Here is a 22,037-nt window from a genome sequence, read left to right as displayed (position 1 = left end):
TAGGGCTGCAACTGCCAGTGACAGTCATGGTCCAGGCACTCTATGGTGCTATGAAGCAGCAAGGCGTAGATAGAGGAAGTGTTGTGGCATCACCTATGATGTCATTGGCATTTTTTTGTTAGTCTAGCTTTCAGGGTAGAGCTGATTTAGCCCTGCCTTTCTCTTGCATCTAAAGATCACTGTTTATAACAGTGATAAGTAGTCTGTTGCTGCTGATGCATATAGGGAGAGGCTAATGAAGAAGGGAGAGGCTAATGAAGAAGCCAACTGTCTTTAAAACATGTCCCGGGTCTACAACACATGTCTACAGTGGCGTTAGGGATTCCACTCCTGGGTTGAACACTGATTGCAGTTGCAGTGACAGCAGCTTCCTCCATCTTCAGGACGCTTCATCCCTAGCCGGTCCCTAAGGCTGTTGGTTCCCTGGCTGCCCTTTGGACTTTCCTGGCTCCCAAGTCACCTTTATGCCATGCTGTACACATACGTACCTTTGGGAGTGCATTTCTATTTTTCAATAAATTGTCATATATTTTATTTTAATACTACACTATAAGGTTGTGCTGTTGTTTGTTTTGTTTTGTTCCAGCATTTGGGAGGGGAGCCTGGATAAGGCCTCCATTGACATACTGGTCAAATCCAGAACTTACATATTACAAGAGTAATAAAGGTCTTTGAAGGACCCAGAAAGGGGCCTTGTTCACATTCTGCATGTCTTTTTGATATCCCTGTCAAATCAGCATTACTATATTAATTAATATCATAAGTTGAATTATAAAAGCGGATACTGTGTGTGAGAACGTACCATAGTGCCAAGATTTCTGATACATGAAGTGTTGAAGCATCTCTTTCTATTCTTAGCCGCATATCATTTGGGTACTTGCTGTGTAAAATCAGCATGACTTGTACTAATCCTTCGCTCACACCCTCCACTTTTCACTCCCCCTCCTTCTCCCAATGTAGTTATGGTCTGATCTACTGAAGTACTTGGGAAAGAGGAGGAATTCGCAGATCTGCATAACACGTTCACTTCCTCTGCTCTGAGGAAATCCACCTGCAGAGTTTCGGTTTGATCTGTACATAAGCCCTGCCTGATTTCCTTTTGTACTGATTAGATTTTTACATTCACAGCAACAAGTGGAAATTCCAAGGGCTGTGGACTGCAGGAGCAAGTTATAGCTCACTCACTAGAATCCCATGCAGCTTGAAAACAGCAGAGATCTCATTCTTTGAATGCAATGAACTGAAAAGATAGCCTATTGTAATGGTAAGTCTGGGGGAGAAGCAGAAGGAGCATCATCAATCAAAAACAAACACTACTTTACATGTCACCCGTTCTGCATGCATAGATTCAAAAGTTTGTCGTTTTTGCTTGCGTGAAGCAATTTTTTCTGCGGACCTGCCTTTGGAATAAAGACTGGTAAATGGAAAAAAGTCAAGAATTTTATTTATTTAATTCCTAAAGACATGAGAGTCAGCTCCAAAGATTCCGCTCATGTGGTCGTTTGTGTTCTGCATTCATTTTCAGGATATCTAATGGAGGGATCCTAAAGCTACGCTCACAAGCTAAGGACTGATGAAGAGTGACAATGTTGACTGAGTGAGGTCAAAGAACAATATGGACTGGAGAATATCCTCCGACCAACTGGGTGCTACATCCTTATACTTAAAGGCAACTCTTCAAGGTGGAGCTCCATGGGGTTTCTCTCTAAAAGGAGGGTTGGAATATGAAGAACCTCTGACCATCTCAAAGGTATTATACTAACATAAGTCTTGTGCTGCTTGCAGCCAACATAGTTACATAGTTAGTCATGTTAAAAAAAAAAAAGCACAAGAGTCCATCTTGTTGATCCAATAGAAAAAAAGAATAAATACATTGAAAATCTCCATATACAGAAGTCTCATTGATAATGTAATGCATATGCCCTTTCCCCAGTTTATGAATCAGGATTTCTAGAATAACAAAGAAATAAAAAGGGAATAAACATGCTAAGGCACATATTGACATGTGAATAATGTAGTTAAAAGGAAATTGGCGTGTATTTTCAGTGAATGTATATTTTTAGTTCGTATTGCAGTGTTTGCCTTCAAGCTATTTTTTATATGACTTTAACGTTCTTACTAGATTGCTCTTCTATGGGTTTTACTCTGAATCTATTTAGAAACTGAACTCCAGGCAAACAGCTAAATACGCAGATGAAATACATATAATGTAGCTGTTTTACTGCCAGGTGTTTGTATGTCTGTCCATCCATTTGTAAGATGTACACAACTTCTAAAAGCACAGCTCTTTAAGAAAAAGCACAGCCCTTTTCTCAGAAAGGGGGATCTAATTGTTATCTGTTGCAGCTTTCCTTTAACTTACACACCATCACCTTGTGAATGGACAGTAAAATGAGAAGTAGCACACTGTTCACCTCATCTTTCTGTCAATCTGATCTCTCCTCCTTCCAACATGATCCTTGTACTGCAGCACACCTAAATGGTTCCGTATCCATATCCTTCTGTTATTTCAATGAATGCAAAGTGTTCTCTGAATGGATGAGGTGGAGAGGTGATCCCTATATCCAATCAGAACCCTTTAAAACATCAAAAAATGAGAGAGCGAGAGAGAGGGAGAGGGAGAGAGAGAGAGAGAGAGAGAGAGAGAGAGAGAGAGAGAGAGGAGACACAGATTACCTGTCTGTCACTATGTAAATGTGCTGTGAACATGGGGAGAATGTGCAGTGAAAGGGTGCATGATAGATAAGAACAGGTAGCACGGTAGAGGAATCCGATAAGTGAGTTATAGGTTTTGGCCACAAATTGGAAGAGTTTGCACTTGGTCGAGGATTTTTTGTAAAAGCCATTGCTGCAGGAGCAGGTTGTTTAGCACTGGGAGCTTGTGTCCATGCCTGTTTGGTCTAAATAGAAACAAGACTGAAATATGACATGTTTGACAGGGAAAGACTGACGAGAGACAGCGACAGTCTCTATGTCAGGAGTCTCCAAACTTTCTAACCAAAGGGCCAGTTTATTGTCCTTCAGACTTTAGGGGGGCCAGACTGTGGTCATTGGGCGTAGACATTGTCCTGGCATCAGTGGGAGTAAACAATGCAGGGAGGAACAGAGCCCCATGGTTGGTGTCATTTTGAAGGAAAGTGCCCCCATCCTTGGTGTCAGTGGGGAAAAAAGTTCCCCATCAATGGTGTAAGTAGAAGGAATAAGGCTCCATCATTGGTGTCAGTAAGAAGAATAGTGCCCCATCTTGGCGTCATTGGGAGGAATAGTGTCCCATCATAGGTGTCAGTGGGAAGAATAGTGTCTTGTATCAGTGGGAAGAGAAGTGCCCCAAGGGCCAGAAAGTGTCAAGATCTTACCTTGCCCTGCTGTTGGCAGCCATCTTGGACATGTGCAGACTGCTGCCTCTTATAAACTTCGATTGCATCATCACTTGCCTGCTGCCTGGGTGTCGCACAGTGATGATGCTGCACATCTGACTATATCTATCACCTGATGGGTTGCAGTCCTTGCCCTTGCATTTTTGCTCCAAGGTGCATCTCTGCTAGCAGTCTTCTGTTCTCCGTGTTCCTACGTGTATGACCTGGCTTGACGGACGACCCTCCTAGCTCTCGACCCCGCATCGGCAGACGACCCCACATTGGTAGACTACCCGCTTCTAGACTCAACCCCAACTTGGATGACTACCAGCTTCTGGACTTGACCCCGGCTTGTTCCTGCTCTCACTTCCTCACTATTGCTGTGCGTTTATTGTTGTTTGCTCCAATAAACTGCCTTATTTTACCTGCATCCCGTGTGGTCTGGTTTCTTGGCACCCTGACAGTATGCAAAGGCCATTAATCCTGACGTTGCAGGTACTCCTACGCTCCCCATGCTGGTTACCAGGCTTGATAAACAAGATCACCTTTTGGGTCATTTTGCTCAGGCGTTGCAAACGTTGCTTGCACACACAGTGCACCTTCCTCCTGGTGCTGCTAGGCCGGTGGTTCCTCCTGTTGTTGCACCTGCTGCTGCTCCTTTCGTTTTTGTTTATTCATCATGGCCTGTTGAAGCTGGCTGTGTTCTAGTGTGGGAGCGTTCGATCTGATCATTTTGTTGCTAACTTGTGCATTTTGGAAAAATAGGGTTGTCACTGAATTTTATATCCTCCTTACCTAGTTTGGGGTTAATTCTACTTCATTATTGTCATTGTCAGGGGGTTTTTCAGCCCAAACATTTTACTAATCTTTATGGTATATTTCAATGAGCATTGTATGTTAAGTCTGTTTGTAAGGGTGATTTTATATTTTTTTTATTTTAGAAAGAAGCACTCACATATAGCTAGGCAGAACAGATACCAATAAAGATGAGTCCACTGTGTGTAATTCTATTTGCATTTCCTTACAGTTCAACATATATAAATTCATAAGAGAAAAATAAGTTACCTTTTATGTGTTAAATGCTCAGTTCAGTCCTGTTTATGGGATAATTCATCAGTTTGTACCAGCTGGATAATATAGCCAGCACTACATTTCTGGCGCTGCAGCTTTTGAGAGCTGCAACTTTCATACAATAAAAGGATCCTGTCATTTACACGCACTTTCCAGAACCCATCTCATACAGTGAAGGGATCCTGACATCTGTCCATCCCTCCTTTCCCATGTCCATTCGCAGAATGCATTGTATTCTGTGTTCTGGGAATGGACAAGGGTAGAGGAAAAGGGGGAGTAAATGACAGGATCCCTTCACTGTTTAATAGCCGCATTCCTCATAGATCTTATGGCTGCAGTGCAGGAAGTATAGTGCTGGCTGTAATATTTAGCAGGTACAATAAAATTAATTTTCCAGTGAACAGGATGGAGCTCAGCATTTAACCCCCCTCAAGAGGTAACTTTTTTCCATTACGAATTTGTATAGATGCCTGTGGCCTGAGTTCCAACATAAAGTGATTGTAAACGATCACCTTGTAAAACAACCCATTCTGTTTAAAACAGAGGCGTAACTAGAACCTTCAGGGCCCCGGTGCAAGAAACCATGAAGGGCCCCCTGGACCCCTGGCACCCTTTACTCTAGTTGCAGGGCCCTTTATTACGGTGAGTGAAGGGATAATTCTGAAGGGGGGAAGCACAGAAGGGGGGGGGGACCAGGGGAGCACACAGGGGCCCAGAGACAGCAGAACACAAGTATACTGTATAGGAGAAGTGGCGGGGGCAGCGTACAGAGGAACCAATCTCCTCAATTTTCCTCCTGCAGCTACAGAAGGAAAAAGGAGGACAGTGATTTCTCTACATGCTGCCCCTGCCGCCCCTCCTATTCAGGTGTACAGGGGAGCCACATGGGCCCCCTTGAGCATGTGGCCCGGTTGCGATTGCAACCCCTGCAACCCCTGTAGTTACGCCCCTGGTTTAAAATAGAAATGAAATGCAAAACATTTTGTATAGATATACAAAAACATTCTAAATACCTTTTTTCTCTTTTTTATAAGTGATCACATTCCCTCTGTTCTTAGCTGCATAAGAGCTAGGGGAGGAGAAGCAGCAGAACACTGAGCGTCCCAGTGAAAGGTTGAGCAGCAGGGGCGTGCCAGCACAAGCCTGATCATTGGAGGAGAGTACACTGAGTTCCCAGCATAGCTAGAGAACTGACCATGCTGTGCTCTCCTGCTTAGTGTGGTCAGTTTTATTAGGAAAGCAAGGGGACTGGCAGAAACACCGGGGATTTCACACAAAAGAAGCAATGCTAAAAGAACTCATACACGTTCATGGTACAAGCAGACACGTATCAGGAATATAAAGTGTTGGGGTAGCAATTTGTAACTTATATATAAAAAGTGTTAGTTTTCAGACTGGTTGGAATAATATAGGCTGGAGTGTGTTTAGGAAATGTTAATTCAAGACGTTTTAAGAAGACTCTTTTTTAATTTTTTTTTATTGAAATGTTGTCAGTATTATATTTGGTGCAATTCAGAACTGCAAAGTGACTTTCTCTGAATCTTGAATATAAGTGACCATCAGGTTCCCTCGGCATTATGTAAGTGGCCTGTTTTCCCCTGTAATTGCGGTCCATGCATAACACTAATACCATTTTGGCATTAGAGAACAATGTGCATAAATCACTTGCACTCAGCTCCCTTTCATTAGCTCACCCTACGATACGCAGACACCCGAAGTGTGCAGGAGGGGAGTATAGGTGGCAGCAAAACACTCCTTTAGTACCCAAAACATAATCGTACCCACCTTGAAAACTCTGTGCCCCATGTGTCTAAGTTCTCTTTTGGGGATGGCATTCAAAAGCTCAGTTTATTGTTTTGAATGGAATTTTACATTGCCTCTATGATTTTATCGATTTTAATATTTTAAAAATTAGCACTCCTGCATGCATCTAAGTAATAATTTACAATTTCTGCTATTACCTCTGCCAGCTGTGACTTTGATTCTAAAAAGAAAAATCTTACTGAAATGTTTAGCCTCAAGCACTGCTCATTCTCCATTGAATTCATTGCCTAAAGGATAATGTACTGCATGTGTCAGTCGTGCGACAGAGCTTTTTAACATGTTCGTGCTAGAATTTCTATACAGGAAAAAATGGTGAGATAAAATTTGAATATTGAAATGTGGAACATAAAATGTTATGAATGCTAGAAGCAGCTGCTGTTTCTCAATTGAGGTACTTAAAGGGTAACTCCACTTTCGTGGGGAAAAAAAGTAGCAAATAAAAAAAAAAATATATAGCATATACAATTGTGACTCAAGTCATATTGTAATTGAATGTTAATAAAAATGACATTTCCTTTTCAACCTGCAGCTCTGTAATTTTCTGTGAAATGCAATGTAATATGGCTACCTGGAGCTGTTCTGTACACAGAATGTATACTGACCACACCCCAGAAACATTTCCTGCTTGTGTGATTGGCTCATCAATTTTCCCCAGAAGTCTGCTTAAATGCTAGTACACACTATAAGAAAATCAGGCGAGAATTTTCGTCCAAAAAACTTTTGCATTATTTTCCTATAGTGTGTACATAACTTTCAACAGCCGATTCCGACTTTTCGAACGAAAATTCCCAAAGGGACAAACGCCAAAGTTTTTCTCGTACAGGAACAGAACGAACGATTTTTTGTTTAATGTGTACAATTTTTGTCCGATTTTCATACAAGCATATTCATGAAAACAAAGACTGCGCATGATCAGAAACAATAAACAACAACAAAAAAAGCCTTTGTCGTACGAGAATTTTCGTACAAATGTGTTCATTGGTTTCGATTTGCTTTGAATCAACGAGGAAAATCAGATGATTTTCTTAGTGTGTACCCCACTTAAGTCAGATTTCAGGCATCCCCTGCAACAAAAATGTCATTTTTTGGTGAGATACTCCCAATAGGAACATATCTAAAGAGATGCAGAACCTGCAATTTTCCTCATTAGAGCCTTGCAGGTGCAACAGCTGGTTGAAAATTATGAAACCGCTCCCTTTATACTCACTATTGCACATGGGCACAGACAAACACACAGGGATTTCTGCAGAATAACAAAGGGTAGAAATCTGCAACAAAGTTTGTCAAAATCCTTGCAATGTACAGAGATCACCCAGAGGGGAATGTTTTTACACTTTAACCACTTTAGCCCCGGAAGATTTTGCTGCTCAATGACCAGGCCACTTTTTTCAACTTGACACTGCGTGAATTTAACTGACAATTGCGCGGTCATGCAATGCTGTACCCAAACAAAATGTACGTCCTTTGTTTCCCATAAACAGAGCTTTCTTTTGGTGGTATTTAATCATCTCTGCGCTTTTTATTTTTTGCATTATTAATAAAAAAATAGCGAAAATTTTGGGAAAAATTGACATTTTCTATTTTGAGTGTTAAAAAATATCCAATATATTCATTATCATTTTTCTCCTATATTTAGGCCAAAATGTATTTAGCTACATGTCTTTGACAAAAAAATTCTCAATGAGCGTACTTTTATCCACTTTAAGACTGGAAGATTTTACCCCCTTCCTGACCAGGCCATATTTTGCGAATTCGGAACTGCGTTACTTTAACAGACAATTGCGCAGTCGTGCTGTACCCAAAACAAAATTTATGTCCTTTTTTTTCCCACAAATAGAGCTTTCTTTTGGGGGTATTTGATCACCTGTGCTATTTTAAATTTTTGCGCTATTAACAAAAAAAGAACAACAATTTTGAAAAACTATTTTGAAAAAAAAAAAAAAATAACATTCCCCCAAAAAAAATTTAAAAATCAAAATTTTTTAACATTTTATGCCAATTTGTTTTCTGCCACATATTTTTGGTAAAAAAAATCGCAATAAGTGTATTATGATTGGTTTGCACAAAAGTTATCGCATTTACTAACTACGGGAAAGATTTATGTCATTTTTATTGGTTTTTTTTTTTTTTTTACTAGTAATGGTGGTAATCTGCGATTTTTTTTGCAGGACTGCGACATTGCAGCGGACAGATCGGACCCCTAACTGACATTTTTGACACTTTTGTGGGTACCAGTGACATTACTCCAGTAATCAGTGCTAAAAATATGCACTTTTACTGTAATAATGACACTGGCTGGGAAGGGGTTTACACTGTTGGTGATCAAGGGGTTAAATGTATGCCTCATGCTTACTGACGTGTGTGTGTGTGTGGGGGGGGGGGTTCTGTGACACAGACAGAGATCGCAGGTTCAGCTATGCTGAATCCTGTGATCTCTCCCTGTCTGTCACAGAGAAGATCCGTCTGCTTTGTTTACACAAGCGAGCGGATGTTCTCACACTTTCCCCGACGATCGGGGAAGAGAGACGGCAATCGCCGCCTCTCCTCCTCCGGCGCCGCAGAGATCACTAGGAGTCCAGCGACATCCCAAAGATGTTCAGTAGGGTTGAGATCAGGGCTATGCTTCTTCCACACCTAACATTCTGAAACATGATTTACGGGCCTGACTTTGAACACCTGGATAATGTAATTTGGAGAGGTGTTAACATTACTAATAAAAAAAAGAAAATAAATAGAAATATGTAGCAGAATACAAATTGGCCTAAACTGATAAAAAAATTAGATTTTTAATTTTTTTTTATTGGGAATGTTATATAGCAGAAATTTAAAAAAATTGTGTTTTTTTCAAAATTGTCGCTCTTTTTTCATTTATAGCGCAAAATCTAAAAACCGCAGAGGTGATCAAATACCACCAAAAGAAAGCTCTTTGTGGGATTAAAAGGACACCAATTGTATTTGGGTAAAGCATTGCACGACCGCGCAATTGTTAGTTAAAGTAATGTAGTGCCGAATGGGGGTAACACCTTCCGGAGCTGAAGTGGTTAAAGAAAAAAAAAAAAAAAAACGAGATTTTACAATCACTTTTTTCAATGCTGCACTGATCTCGGCATTTAGCTGAGATCGTTTCTTTTATTTTTTTTGTTTCAGGCTTTATAGCCTGTAGGAGAGATCTGAGGTCTTATTGACCCCAGATCTCCCCATAAAGAGGACCAGTCATTCACTATTCCTATTACAAGGGATGTTTACATTCCTTGTAATAGGAATAAAAGTGATCAAAAAAGAAAAATTAATTAAAGGGAAAGTGTAAAAATAAAAAAATAAAAAAAAATAAACAATAAAAATAAATAAATTTAAAGTGCCCCCGTCCCTGCGTGCTCACACGCAGAAGCGAACGCATGTGTACGTCACGCCACATGTTCAATCCATACATGTGAGATAACATTAGAGCGAGAGCAACAAGACCTCCACTGTAACTCTAAACTGTTAGCCTGTAAACATTTTTAAAGCATCGCCTATAGAGATTTTTAAGTATCCAAGTTTGGCGTCATTGCACGAGTGTGCGCAATTTTAAAGCGTGACATGTTAGGTATATATTTACTCAGCGTAACATCATTTTCCACATTATCCAAAAAACTGGGCTAACTTTAGTGTTTTGTTTTTTTTTTAAATTCACAAAACTGTTTTTTTTAGCAAAAAAATGCATTTGAAAAATTTCTGTGCAAATACCGTGTGACATAAAAAGTTGCTATGACCATTTTTTTCCCTAGGGTCTCTGCTAAAAAATATATATATATATATATATAATGTTTGAGGGTTCCTGAGTAATTTTCTAGCAAAAAATAATGATTTTTACACGTAGGAGCAGAGTGCCAGAAATCGCCCGGTACGGAAGTGGGTAAAGGGGGCTTCTAGATTACGATAAGCCCCCAGCCTTCAGACCCCCACAACCGCCGGTCAGGGTATTGGGGAAGAGGCCCTTGTCCCCATCAAAATGGGGACAAGGAGCTTTGGGGTGGGGGGGTCATTCGCTCGTCCCCCCCCCTTTCCTGACCTGCCGGGTTACATGCTCAGGTAAGGGTATGGTATGGATTTTGGGGGGGACCCCATGCCATTTTTTTTTATTTTGGCGTGGGGTTTCCTCTCAAGATCCATACCAGACCCAAAGGGCCTGATATGGATCTGGGGGAGGACCCCGCACTGTTTTTTTTGTGATTTTTCATTGCTAACATTGCACATACTTGACCTTGGAGCACATGTCGCATGCCACAAGTTGGATCAGTTAAGATGGTGATCCTACTTGGATGCAACTTCCATTCATTTCTATGGGCTGAAATTGTACCCAAGTCGGACCAAAGTAGTGCTGGAACATTTTTCCAAAGTCGGACCAACACAAGTCAGATGTTGGCTCTCATAGGGAATCATTGTTTTTTACATGTCATGCGGCATATGCTCTCAAAGTCTGACCTTGGAGCACATGTTGCACCAGTGTTAATCCGGGCCTATGTCCTTCACACCAAGTTCCAGAGACACAAGGTAGAAGAATTTTTATAGAGAAATGAGAAATCCTTATTATCATTAATAACCAAGAGACTTCCCTTCAGCTCTTTTAAGGTGATAGCTTTAAAATTAGGATTGTTCATTAGTTTCTGCCTCGCTGACAATTGTCATTGGGACATATTAAGAGGGCGAATCTTAGAAAGACACAAATAGCAATGATAACCTGATAAAGGTTCTAATCCCTACATACAATCTATTGTCATAGTATTATGTTTAATAATGGTGCTATATCATGTTATCCATGCTGTGCGAAATTATAATAGGATAGTCAGATGTCTTCTTTATGTACAGCAGGGGGTGTATAAGTTTGTCATTTCAGCAAAGAGTACAATAGAATCCTGTGAACGCCTGCTATTGGCCTCCAGAATGACAGCAATTGGACCCATTCATAGGCCTTTGCTTATTGTGCTCGGAATGTTTAGAGCTATTCTTCTTTTCTGAATCTTTAATTTGTTGACTTTCAAAGTATTTTTAGTATACAGCACAGTCCTCACATTCAAAATTTAAAAAAAAATAATAGCAATAACTTGTCATTATATTATTAAAAAAGATTTTTTTCTGGCAAACAACTTAAAAAATAAATATCACCACTTCAGTATCTGAACCTTTTTTCACAGCCTATTATCGTGAGGGGAACAGAAAAGATTTGAACATTACTCAAGGTTTTGGCCTAATTGTTCTTTTTAAATGCTGAGGTCTCCAGCTGAGAAAGTTGGGCTTAAAAAAACTAGTTCTCATTGAAAGAACACAATACAGGTTCAGTGCTGATTGTCTAGAATGTTAGAATGTTATTAGGGTAACTGGTTTGGTTCCTAAGCAATCTCACGGCCAATGTATGTATTAAAAATTTTATTTTTGGGAGGCTATTTTATGTAGAAGCAAAGCAATGTGTTTCAACATTCATATAATTATATACTTGTTAAAAAGCAGGTTGTAGCCAAGGATTGTACAGAGTTGCTTCCATATCACTCTGATAGGATAAAGCATCCCAAAACAGAAACCGATGGATAACAATGATTAGGCCTTTATTCCGACACTTTAAAGTATGAATATAATGTATATAATAGTCCAATCTATACTGCAATCAATTTAGAATTTTAAATTATCCAATGCCCCAGGTGCTTCCCCAACTCCTCTTAAAAAGTCACATGACGAAACATGTCCAGAAAGTGTTGTCAGACGAACAGGCAGGAACTAGAAGGAAGGGGTCCGCCATCTTTGTTTTAACATCATACAAGATAATTTATCAAAATATACATTTTCTAAAATAGAGTGAAGATACAATGATCAATACAGCTCCTTTATGTTATAACAGTATTCGATTTCCAGAATTTCCATGACCTGGGGAAGTACTTGTAATTTAGGGCATTGATTGCCAAGAGGCGTTCATAAGAATAATTTAGGTCTACCCAAAATATAAATTTTCAGGGCATTGCTTAGGCACCATTAGCTTTTCTATATTTTTCCTTCAATAATATTATATTTTTATTGAGTTTTCAAAAACTTTACACATTATACATTTCAAGAATGCCCTCAAAAGGGGTTACAGGAAAAACAAGAAAAAAACAAAACAAAAATAGAAATAAGTGAACACAGGCACCGCTTAAGGAAATAGAGCGAGTAGACCAAGTTGGGAAGTCTTGTAGTATAACAGAGGGCAGGTGTCCACATCAGCCATTCGGGTTTCCCCATTGACATCTCCAATCAAAAGCTTATAGCTAACACTAGGGAGGAAAATAGCCTCCCCAGGCCTGCTGTCCACATCATCACCCAGGTCGCATTGTTCAAACAAAAATAATGGAGGGGAATAAGGAAAGGATGCGTAAGAACAGTAAAAGGAAGTAGCCAAAGAAGAAAACAGAGAGACACCCTTTCTTTAGGATATACGGCAAGAGAGGTAGAGGGGGGGGGGGCAGGATGCTACCCCCATGCCTCATGGATACCTGTGATAAGTAATATCACATAGAAGTATAATTGCCTTACTCGCCATACAATTTCCAGTCCAATCCAGATGGCTCCCCATTTCATCCTTACACGCTCATCTATCAAACTCTTGTTTTAACTGCATTGAGGTGTCATGCTCTTTTTATATGAGTCAGTAGTTTTATAGTGAATCCAACACACCCAGATTTTTTGTATAACAGGACATTCTGTCCTGAGAGATATGAATCAATTCCTCCATCCCCTCAATCTTATTTAGCCTAATGAACTATTTTCTCACACTTGGTGGGCGAGTATCAAGCCAGTGCTCTGGGATGCAAAGTCACGCCGTGTTGATCACATGAGCAGTTAACAATTTACAATATATCCACAGTGCTTTCTTTTTTGTAGTGCAGGAGGAATTGTATTTGGGAGAAATCCAAATCGTCCGCTGTCACATAGAGCTGCACGATTAATCGGTAAAAGATAGCAATCTCGATTCAACCCCACACGATCTTAATCCAGCATCTCCACGATTTATGTAAAAGGTGCAGGGCAGTTCCCCTGCTTACAGCTGTCAAAAAAAAAAAAAATCAGCCAGCAATGTTTATCAACAATATCAACACATTTGTCCTTCTGTTTATTCATTTACAGATCAAAGGGATGAACTTTGATCTGCAAATGAAGTCAGTTTGAGACTCCATTCACATTGATCCGACTTGTCAGGCGACTTGTCAGCCTGACAAGTCGCGCTCCTCCCGCTCCCACTGTGTAGTACAGGAGCCATTCTAATAGGAGCGACACAAGTCGCTCCGACTTAGAAAAAGGGTCCTGTACTACTTCGGGGCGACCTGGAGGCGACTTCCATTGACTTCCATTGACTTCCATTATGTGAAGTCCGTGCAAGTCGCGCCGAAGTCACGCTGCACGCGACTTCACAGGTCGCCCCCTAAGTCGGAGCGACCTAATGTGAACGGGGACTAAAGCACTCTTCATAGCGTGCCAGGCTTTTCTGTCCTTTAACCCCTTATTTACCCTTTATTTACTCTAAACAGCCTTAGTAACTCCTTATTCTCCTTCTCCATTTAATTATTTTTTTCCCTGCTGAATTTCTTTTTTTTTTCATTTACCTCTATTTTATAAACTATTAATAATCAAAACTTTTTTTTTTTGTTTGAATTGTTCATTAATATTTTTACACCTTTAATATATATTTACACTTTTCACATTGAGGAAAAGCGCAAAATAAAAATAAAAAAATACATTTATTTCATTTGTAAAATAATTTTCAATGCTTTGTACCAGTGCTGACAGCTGAAGTGTAAACAAAATAGTTGCGGTAGGTATCGGTAATTGGTATCGGTGAGTACCAGAAAAAAAGACCCTAATAACTAATAAAACTAAATGGTAATTTTTTTTTTTTTTTTATTACAGTTCTTTAAATTTGATTAAAGCAAAGAGTATTATGTCTTTTTTATTGCCATCTTGTTTGATTGAAGCAAAGAGTATTATGTCTTATTTTATTGCCATATTGTTTGATAACCGTATGTTCAGGGGTTGTAAATCATTAAAATAAAGTTCTTCAGAATAGTAAGAGAATCGTGATCTTTATTCTGAGCAAAAAAATAGTGATTCTCATTTTATCCAGAATCGTGCAGCTCTAACTGTCACATAATCAGTAGCAATCTCGTGTACCTTTGTCAAAAATATACTTAGGGCCGAACAGGATCACCACCCATATTTCTCCAAAAGACAATGACAGCACCTGTCTGATAGGGCAGGGAAAATCTTATGAAGGAGAGCAGGTACCTTATATCATCTGAACCTTATCTTGTATGCATTCTCCTGAGCGCTAACATTAAGAGAGTTTTTTTGCACTGTTAAGTTCAAACGCTCCCATTCTTCCTCAGTAAGTTGCAAGCCCAGATCCTCTGCCCAAGCACCAAAAGCTAGACCCTCTAGACAATGAGAATTAAACAAGTTAGCATAGAGATCTGAGATCAAATGTCTCTGTGGAGAACTTCTAGTGCAAACTTCTTCAAAGGCAAATGGACATCTACCAAATGAAGCCCTAGTATTAGGTGCTTGCAAGTGATGGCAGATTTGAAAGTATGTCCAGTAAGGGACTGGTGCATCAGGAAAGCCAGCCATCAAAGTGGAACTGTCCATTAAAGCCCCCTTGGGAAAAAAACTGGAGCACCCTTGGCGAGGAACTTGGCCGTGTCTCCTTATATTCTTAGTCATACCCATCACAAAGTCTGAGTTAAGCCAGAGCGGAGTGAGAGGACCCACCACTGAGGCGGCATAGGCTGTGCATGCTGATCTAAAGCTACATAAGGTTGCCTTAATAAATGGGTTGTCTGATAGTAAAGGTTTCAAGAGGGGACACTTTTAACCACAGTGCAGAGGATAACAAGGCTTCTAAGACTGCCTGCTCAAAACCCCCACTGCTTGTTTTAACCATGAAAATGGCAGTGAACTGGGCTGAAGTAGCGAGGTCCAATTCACTTGTTCAGCAGTGGTGAAGCCCACTGAATACAACATGCCATTTAATTTTGAGTGGCCACAAAGCAAAGCATCACAGCCGAGGCATGTGTACAGTCCTGAGCAGCTGCATCTCCATGTTTAGAAGTGTGGTAAAATGTGGATCAACCGCCTTTCGCCTGCCCTTGTTAACAAGCCCTAAGGCCTTGTTTACACATGCAGTTGAGGGTGGTAAAAACAAGTGGTTGAGTGTGTTTTTACTGCTTCCTAACCACCTCCTAAGCTGCAAAAGCAGTCATACAGTTGGTTTCCAAATGGCCTCTTAAATGGGATTCACCACAGATTCAGAGAGCTACAACAAGTGTAAACTAAACTTAAAAGAAGGAGAAGGCTAAAGGGCTCCGTGGAGGACAGAGGAGGTGTAGTGCTGAGTTGCCCCCTGAGTACTCACACATCACTATGCTCTGTGCCCTGCAAAAGATGACATAAATTGGGATACTTTTAAAAAATCTGCTGTAGAAAACTTACTGCCCTAGTTCCTGCAGTTATTAGTGTTGAATGGTAGTATTTGGGGGGTTTTCATTTATTTTAGGGGTTAATTGCTTTTTATTATATATTGTAGGTTAAACTGCTATTTTATGTTGCTGCCCAAAACTGGGGGCTTTTGTTTTCGAGGTGGTATTTTGGGGTTTTCATTTCTTTTGTAGATTTTCTGTAATTTCATGTTGATAGGGTCTTTTTTCACTTTTGGGGTGCTTAAAACAGAGCATTCACGTATTTGTTTGCATTGCACCACTGCATAATTTGAAATTATTTGAAAATTTAAAAACAAAAGTGCAGGAACAGTGTGCACCTAAACCACCTCACATTGTATCATTTACATTCACCCCTGTCTTCAAAGATAAAATACAATTAGATTAAAATTGCCTAATTGCTGGCCAAATTTACACTGCTGTATGCTCTGCAGTATCCTAAATCTTGTAGTAAAGCTCCTGTCTGTATCCGTTATCTACTCTACTGTATATTTGGACCTAGCCTTTCTACTTAAAGCAAAACCTAACTGTATCAGAGCAGCACAAACTGAAAACTCTGTTTAATTAATTTTCAATATTCAATGCAAACTCACCCATCCATGTCTCCATACTTTTTGTTGGGAAATCACTTTGAAAAACCCCCTTCTTGCATTTCTAGCCATGGCCATCTTTAATAGGGGCAGATAAGTAATTTAGCATTTACTTCCTGGAATCCATCTGCTCTTAACTCAGGCATGTAGGTAGAAGGGTGTGCATTTCACAAGTAAAAATAATATATTGTACCTTCCTATTTATTTATTATTAACTAGCAATGTTAATTTTTTTCAATTTTTTCAATTATTTTTCTTTTTTATTACTTTTTTTCTTTTTGTGCAATTTTTATTTTACATACAGTGACCAAAGCAATACAATGTTACTATTGTAACACTGTTCTACTCTGGGGAGGTGATCAGGATTTTTTTTCACATTATGATTGTTTATAATTGTGAATTTTACAGTTATAAGCAACCATGTTTTCCTCAATGAAAACTATGCATTCAGTGTTTACTATTGTGATTAGCTGTGATTAGCCACAGCTGATCACATGGTACAGATGGGCTGTAATTGGCCCTGTCTGTACCATGGGATCATTGTGACCAATAATACACAGTGAATGGCATGAATCAAAGCCTTTCCTTGTGTACGATTCTCATGTGATCTGCTGTGATTGGCCACAGTGATCACGTGGTACTGGCAGCAGGCCGGTATAGTAATCTGTCATTGGCTGTGTCCGGTGTACACAGCGGGTGACAGATCACACCAGAGTGCAGCCCATGGAGCATGCGTGAGGCAAGATCCTGGAAGGATACTCCTGCTCGGCTGTCTTATTACAATAGGCTGGGGGGGGGGGGGGGGTTTAAATACGTTTACAGTGGCAATGATTTTATTAAACACTTAGTTTACAGAATTCTTATTTTTTTTTTCATCTGTAAATAATTATGTATATGCACAAATCTTCAATCAATGTACGGTAATAATTTTAATTCTTATTGATACTGTATTGCTAGGTATTGTAGTCCAGTTGGTCTTTGAGCTGGCTGATGGCAGACGATTGTTTGGGGATCTCTTTGTATTTCCTACAGATACGGTTTTTTCTCTCCTTGCAGTTAATAGTTTTGCACTGGCTTCGAGATTTATACACAAAAAAATCCTTCCCTTTTTATTTATACTGCATAGCAATCTATAAAACATTGGCAATGTATGTTCGGGTTCAATAGTATCTCCACTGCTGTCTGTGTAGTCCTCCTCCTCGCTATGCTGGCTTTCTTCTTTTTCTTCTTGTTACATTCCCACAGCAGCACCAGTATTTTCCCTACTGCAGGCTATAAAGCCGGTTGTTTAGCATACAGTGGGCTGTCTTTGAAAAATGGGCAAGGCCACGAAACACGCGTGCCTGCCCACTTCCTCTGGCATCAGTTGCTGTCTTGAGTGTTAGAGATCCTACAGGTGCGATTTGTGGTTCTTTTCTGGCGGTCCCGGCTCACCATCATCCAGGTCATTAATCCATCTCTAGGTCTTTGTTGCTGTGCTATAGATTGCACCCTCTACCTCTGTGCTGCTCTCTGTTTGCCTAAATATAAGTTTGGATATTTTGAGTGCAATAAATTCTGACACTTTTGACTGATTCAGCGCCATGGCAAATTTTTGTTTTCTTGCAAGCTTCTGGATCCGCCTTGAAACTGATGTCACCAGGAGCTGTGGATCTTCATTTCCTTGTGCTACTTTCCCATTATGTAAGCTATTAGAAAGGCTGTATAAGCTGAAACGCATTGCATTTCTGAAGCTGTACCATTTTACATGTAGCCAATAAAAAGATTTATTTATCAAGAATACACAGGGTGGCTGGCTTTATACATTGTGGACTTGCTTTGGGAAATGAACACCCTAGGCTAAGTATCAGTCTCCAGCTTTTGAATCTTGAATATAGCAGTTGAGCTGGGGTAAGGTTGGTTGTATCTACTTCCCCATTGGGATCCATCCCACACCTGATTCCCCTCTCTGGCTGGTCATTTGATGTTGGCAGCTGTGGATCTTCCCACCACCACTTTGTCGCTAGTTCATTCACTTTTATGTTGAACAATTTATTGTGAGCACATGGTTTGTGCTTTCGGCACACAAGTTCAGCTAAGGGCAGATGGATTCCAGAAAGTAAATGCTACATGAAGCTAGGGGGTTGTTTTTCAAAGTGATTTAGCAATAAAATAAAGCTTGGAGACATGGATGGATGGGTGAGTTTGCTTTGAATATTAAAAATACATTAAATAATGTTTTCAGTTTGTGGTGCTCACATAGAGTTTAGTTCCGCTTTAACAAGTTCAAAATAAAGCATGTATTAAATGGAGATGTAAAACAAAACCAAAGAAAATTCCAGCTCAACTTACCGACCAGCCTTCTAACCAACCAAATTGTCCTGTCTAACAGTATACGTTAAAAACAGGGGTTTAATTTGCACACCTTTGTAAATACATGCGTAAGCTGCAGAGTCCCTTCATGGTACCCCAGTATTATCTCTAATTAACTCTAAATTTTGAGAGCCTCCACAGTGCAAGCACATGCATTATATATTTCTTTGGCTTTGTTTTGCATGCGTTGGCCTTCCATGCATTCCTTGCTGTAAAGGCCGGTTATAGGTAAGGGCAGTGACCATTTGTTTGTACTAAATGGAGATGTGTTGTGAGAGAAGAACACTTTCAGTCTGGACCTCTAGTTAGAGTGCAGAAACCTGGATTACCAAATTTAATCAAAATGTTCAAATCTGCTTAGAGTGACCAGGCAACAAGGCCTTAAACCTATGCACTGTCTGATAGGTATATACAGAATGCTAGTCATCTTGTGCCCGCTAGGCAGGACTTTTCAGAAGTTTCATTTGATAACTGTTAACACTGATAAAATTAACAAAAGTAACACAACCGACAAATAAACTGAAGACCAGAAACCCAAACTGCCTAGACATATTCAGAGAATTAGAAGGCCACCCATGTGGACCAAGGATTAAGTGATGCGATTAAAATGCATAGTACTGCTTTGTGACATAATTCTTTACATTGTAGTTGTCTGTGATTTTCAATATTGAGGAAAAGACTTGTTTGCACTATGAGGGGAATGTGGTGTTCATACCTCCGGTCTGCAGGTGTCACTATTTACAGTTGTTACATGTAAAATACTTTCTATAATATTATGGATGTGTCAGGATCATGCCAGCCATCAAAAAGACTGTGCCAATTGGGCATAGAAGCACAACTAGACCTACGACATTGCATATGCGCATCATAGCTTACTTTCAATGGTGTCTAGTGGGGTATTTAAACCTGAGTTCTGCATAGGATTATTGATGAATGGTCTTTAATCTGAATTCCTGCTATTTCTGTTCTTGAAACATGTTTAACCTTTTCATTGACCTGGCATTTGTCTGACCTGCTTCTCAATTATCCTTGTCTGCCTATGTGTGCTGCTTTGTTCTGTTACTGACTTGAGCCTCTCCAAAATTTTGCCTGTCTACTCGGTACCTCTCTGCCTGCATGATGCCAACCTCTGCTAGTTCACGTACTTGATTTTGCCTACAATTTGGTGCTTTCCTGTTTGGCTCTTACCGAACCCTGCTTATGACCCAACCCTGCTCATAACTGGAGTTGGCATATCTTGGGTGGCCTACCAGCTGTAAATCTGCTTGTCTGATAATAGTGCTCCTAAGTTCTAGCCTTCAGTTTCAGCCCCCAGGCACTTGTGCTCTTCCAGTGCCCTTGCAGACCCTGTCGTAACTTCCAGGGAGTAGCTCAGATGGGAGTGCAAGAGGCCATCTTAATCACTGTGGGCTCCTCATATAGGTACATGATAGGATGCCTGGATCTGTTCAAAAAGCACTACTCTACATCCCAGACTACATAACACAACGGATATAGTGCTGAGAGCTTAGAACCAGTGTCAGGTTTTTTTTGTTGTCAGTGACTGTAATTTACTTCTTATAATTGTCCTGATCAACAATGTCACTGGAAATAAGGGTGGCACCTGAACAGAAATACAGGGAAAATATTCCAGTGGTTACACTCATTCCTGTGACAACTGTCTACGAGGGGATTTCCCTCACTTTGAAACAATGTCCTCTCACCTCCTCTTGTGTCTGCACTACAGAATGCTTCCTGATGAGACAAATATGACACAAAATGAGAGTTTACCCCTCCCCTACTCTATCAAAAAAAATGTTTTAAAAAATGGCTTTAGATATAATTTAATCCACAATGCATCCTAGGAAACATTTCTTCAAAATATGCACTCATTTTGTTTCACATTCACAGATAAAGTGTTCATTTGTCAAGTTACCACAGTTGAATGAAGACTAGATTTGTTTTTCATCTAACAAGGCCACGCTTGACAGATTTAACAAAGTATGAAGTATTTTTAATTTATTTTTACTTAAATTAAGTGGTACTTGAAAAATGATAGGAAGAGATAAAATCAAAAATGTGAGATACACTGGATAATGTAACCTAGATAATTAGAAATGCACGTACAAAGAAGCTTGGGCCTCTTTTTAATTATGTGATAAAAGGCGTGTGTTTGACTTGATTGTGGGGAAAGGGAAAAGATCTGCCAACTTAAAGCCACTTGTTCGGCATTCTATTTTTTTTATAATTAAACATTGATGCCAGCATCACACTGAATTCCTCCAATTTTGGTTACACATTTTTATATTATTAGAATGTTAATCAAAATTAGTTAATATAGAATCAAATATATATTTTATATAGTAGAGAATACACAAACACACACTTAAGCAAAAGGGAAAATTTACTTTGAAAGTAAACATGCTCTATTCATTTATTAAATTGGGTCTTTGTGTGTAACAGGGAAGTATGAGGCACTGGTTGTAATCGATTGGTATGAAATAAGATGTAGAGAGTTATTTGGGATTGCATGTTATAGAGAGATATGATTCACTCTACCTAAAAAACAAATACGATACTGAGGGGTTGCTTTGCTAAAGGCAAACAGAATGTGCAGTTGCACAAGAAAATGAGCAGAAGTTCTGCTGTCTTCCCTTATCCAATCATGTGCCAAGCAGAAATGCTGTTTTTTTTTTATTTTCCTTACATGTGATTGGGTATTCTTTGCAAAGTCAAGCTTTACCTCATTTACTAAGCCCTGGAGCAACTGCACTTTGCAAAGTGCGCAGTCTATTTGCCTTTAGTAAATCAACCCCTATGTGTAATAAATACGTATGAAGCACTACGTGTAATAGAGATGTATGACATACAGTACTTTCTCTGAAACTACATGCGAAACAATGAACTGGGAGAGGTGTGAATTGATCAGGAAGTAACCCACAGCAAAAAAAAAAACTTACCTTTCAGAGGACTTAGGGTTCCACCTTCAACTTGCAACATTATATAATCATTTTGTTTAATTAAACATATTTATTTGATCACTTCAATACTGGGCACTTTCACCCCCTTACTGCCCAGACCAATTTTCAGCTTTTAGCGCTGAAAACATTTTGTAGGACACTGATGAGGCTGCACTGATGTGCACTGATGAGGCTGCACTGATAGGTGGCACTGATAAGCTGCACTGATGGGCACTGTTAAACTGCGCTAATGGGCACTGATGGGGCTTCACTGATAATCAGGGCAATGATGATCAGTGCCCTGATTATCAGTGTAAACAATGTACTCACTGTGTGAGGAAAGGAGGGTTGATAACCGGAAAGTCTGTTTACATGTTACCAGCTGTGATTGGACACAGCTGATCACATGGT

The 22,037-nt window shown here is 39.7% G+C and overlaps 1 protein-coding gene across 2 annotated transcripts in view; it reads left to right on the top strand.

The window, feature by feature from the left end:
* The first annotated feature begins 957 nt into the window (after positions 1 to 957).
* SHROOM3 (shroom family member 3) overlaps positions 958 to 22,037 on the top strand; it is a 565,109-nt gene continuing 544,029 nt past the window's right edge. For both annotated transcript variants that reach the window (XM_082260159.1, XM_082260158.1), the window contains exon 1: positions 958 to 1,750. In XM_082260159.1, the coding sequence (XP_082116285.1) occupies positions 1,616 to 1,750 (135 nt within the window). In that variant the 5' untranslated portion in view covers positions 958 to 1,615. The remainder of the gene's footprint in view (positions 1,751 to 22,037) is intronic.

This window comes from Pelophylax lessonae, assembly GCF_965119305.1.
Source record: "Pelophylax lessonae genome assembly, chromosome: 1".
Classification (NCBI taxonomy): domain Eukaryota; kingdom Metazoa; phylum Chordata; class Amphibia; order Anura; family Ranidae; genus Pelophylax; species Pelophylax lessonae.
The sequence above is the reverse complement of the archived record's forward strand: the minus strand, read 5'-3'. Positions and strand labels throughout refer to the sequence as shown.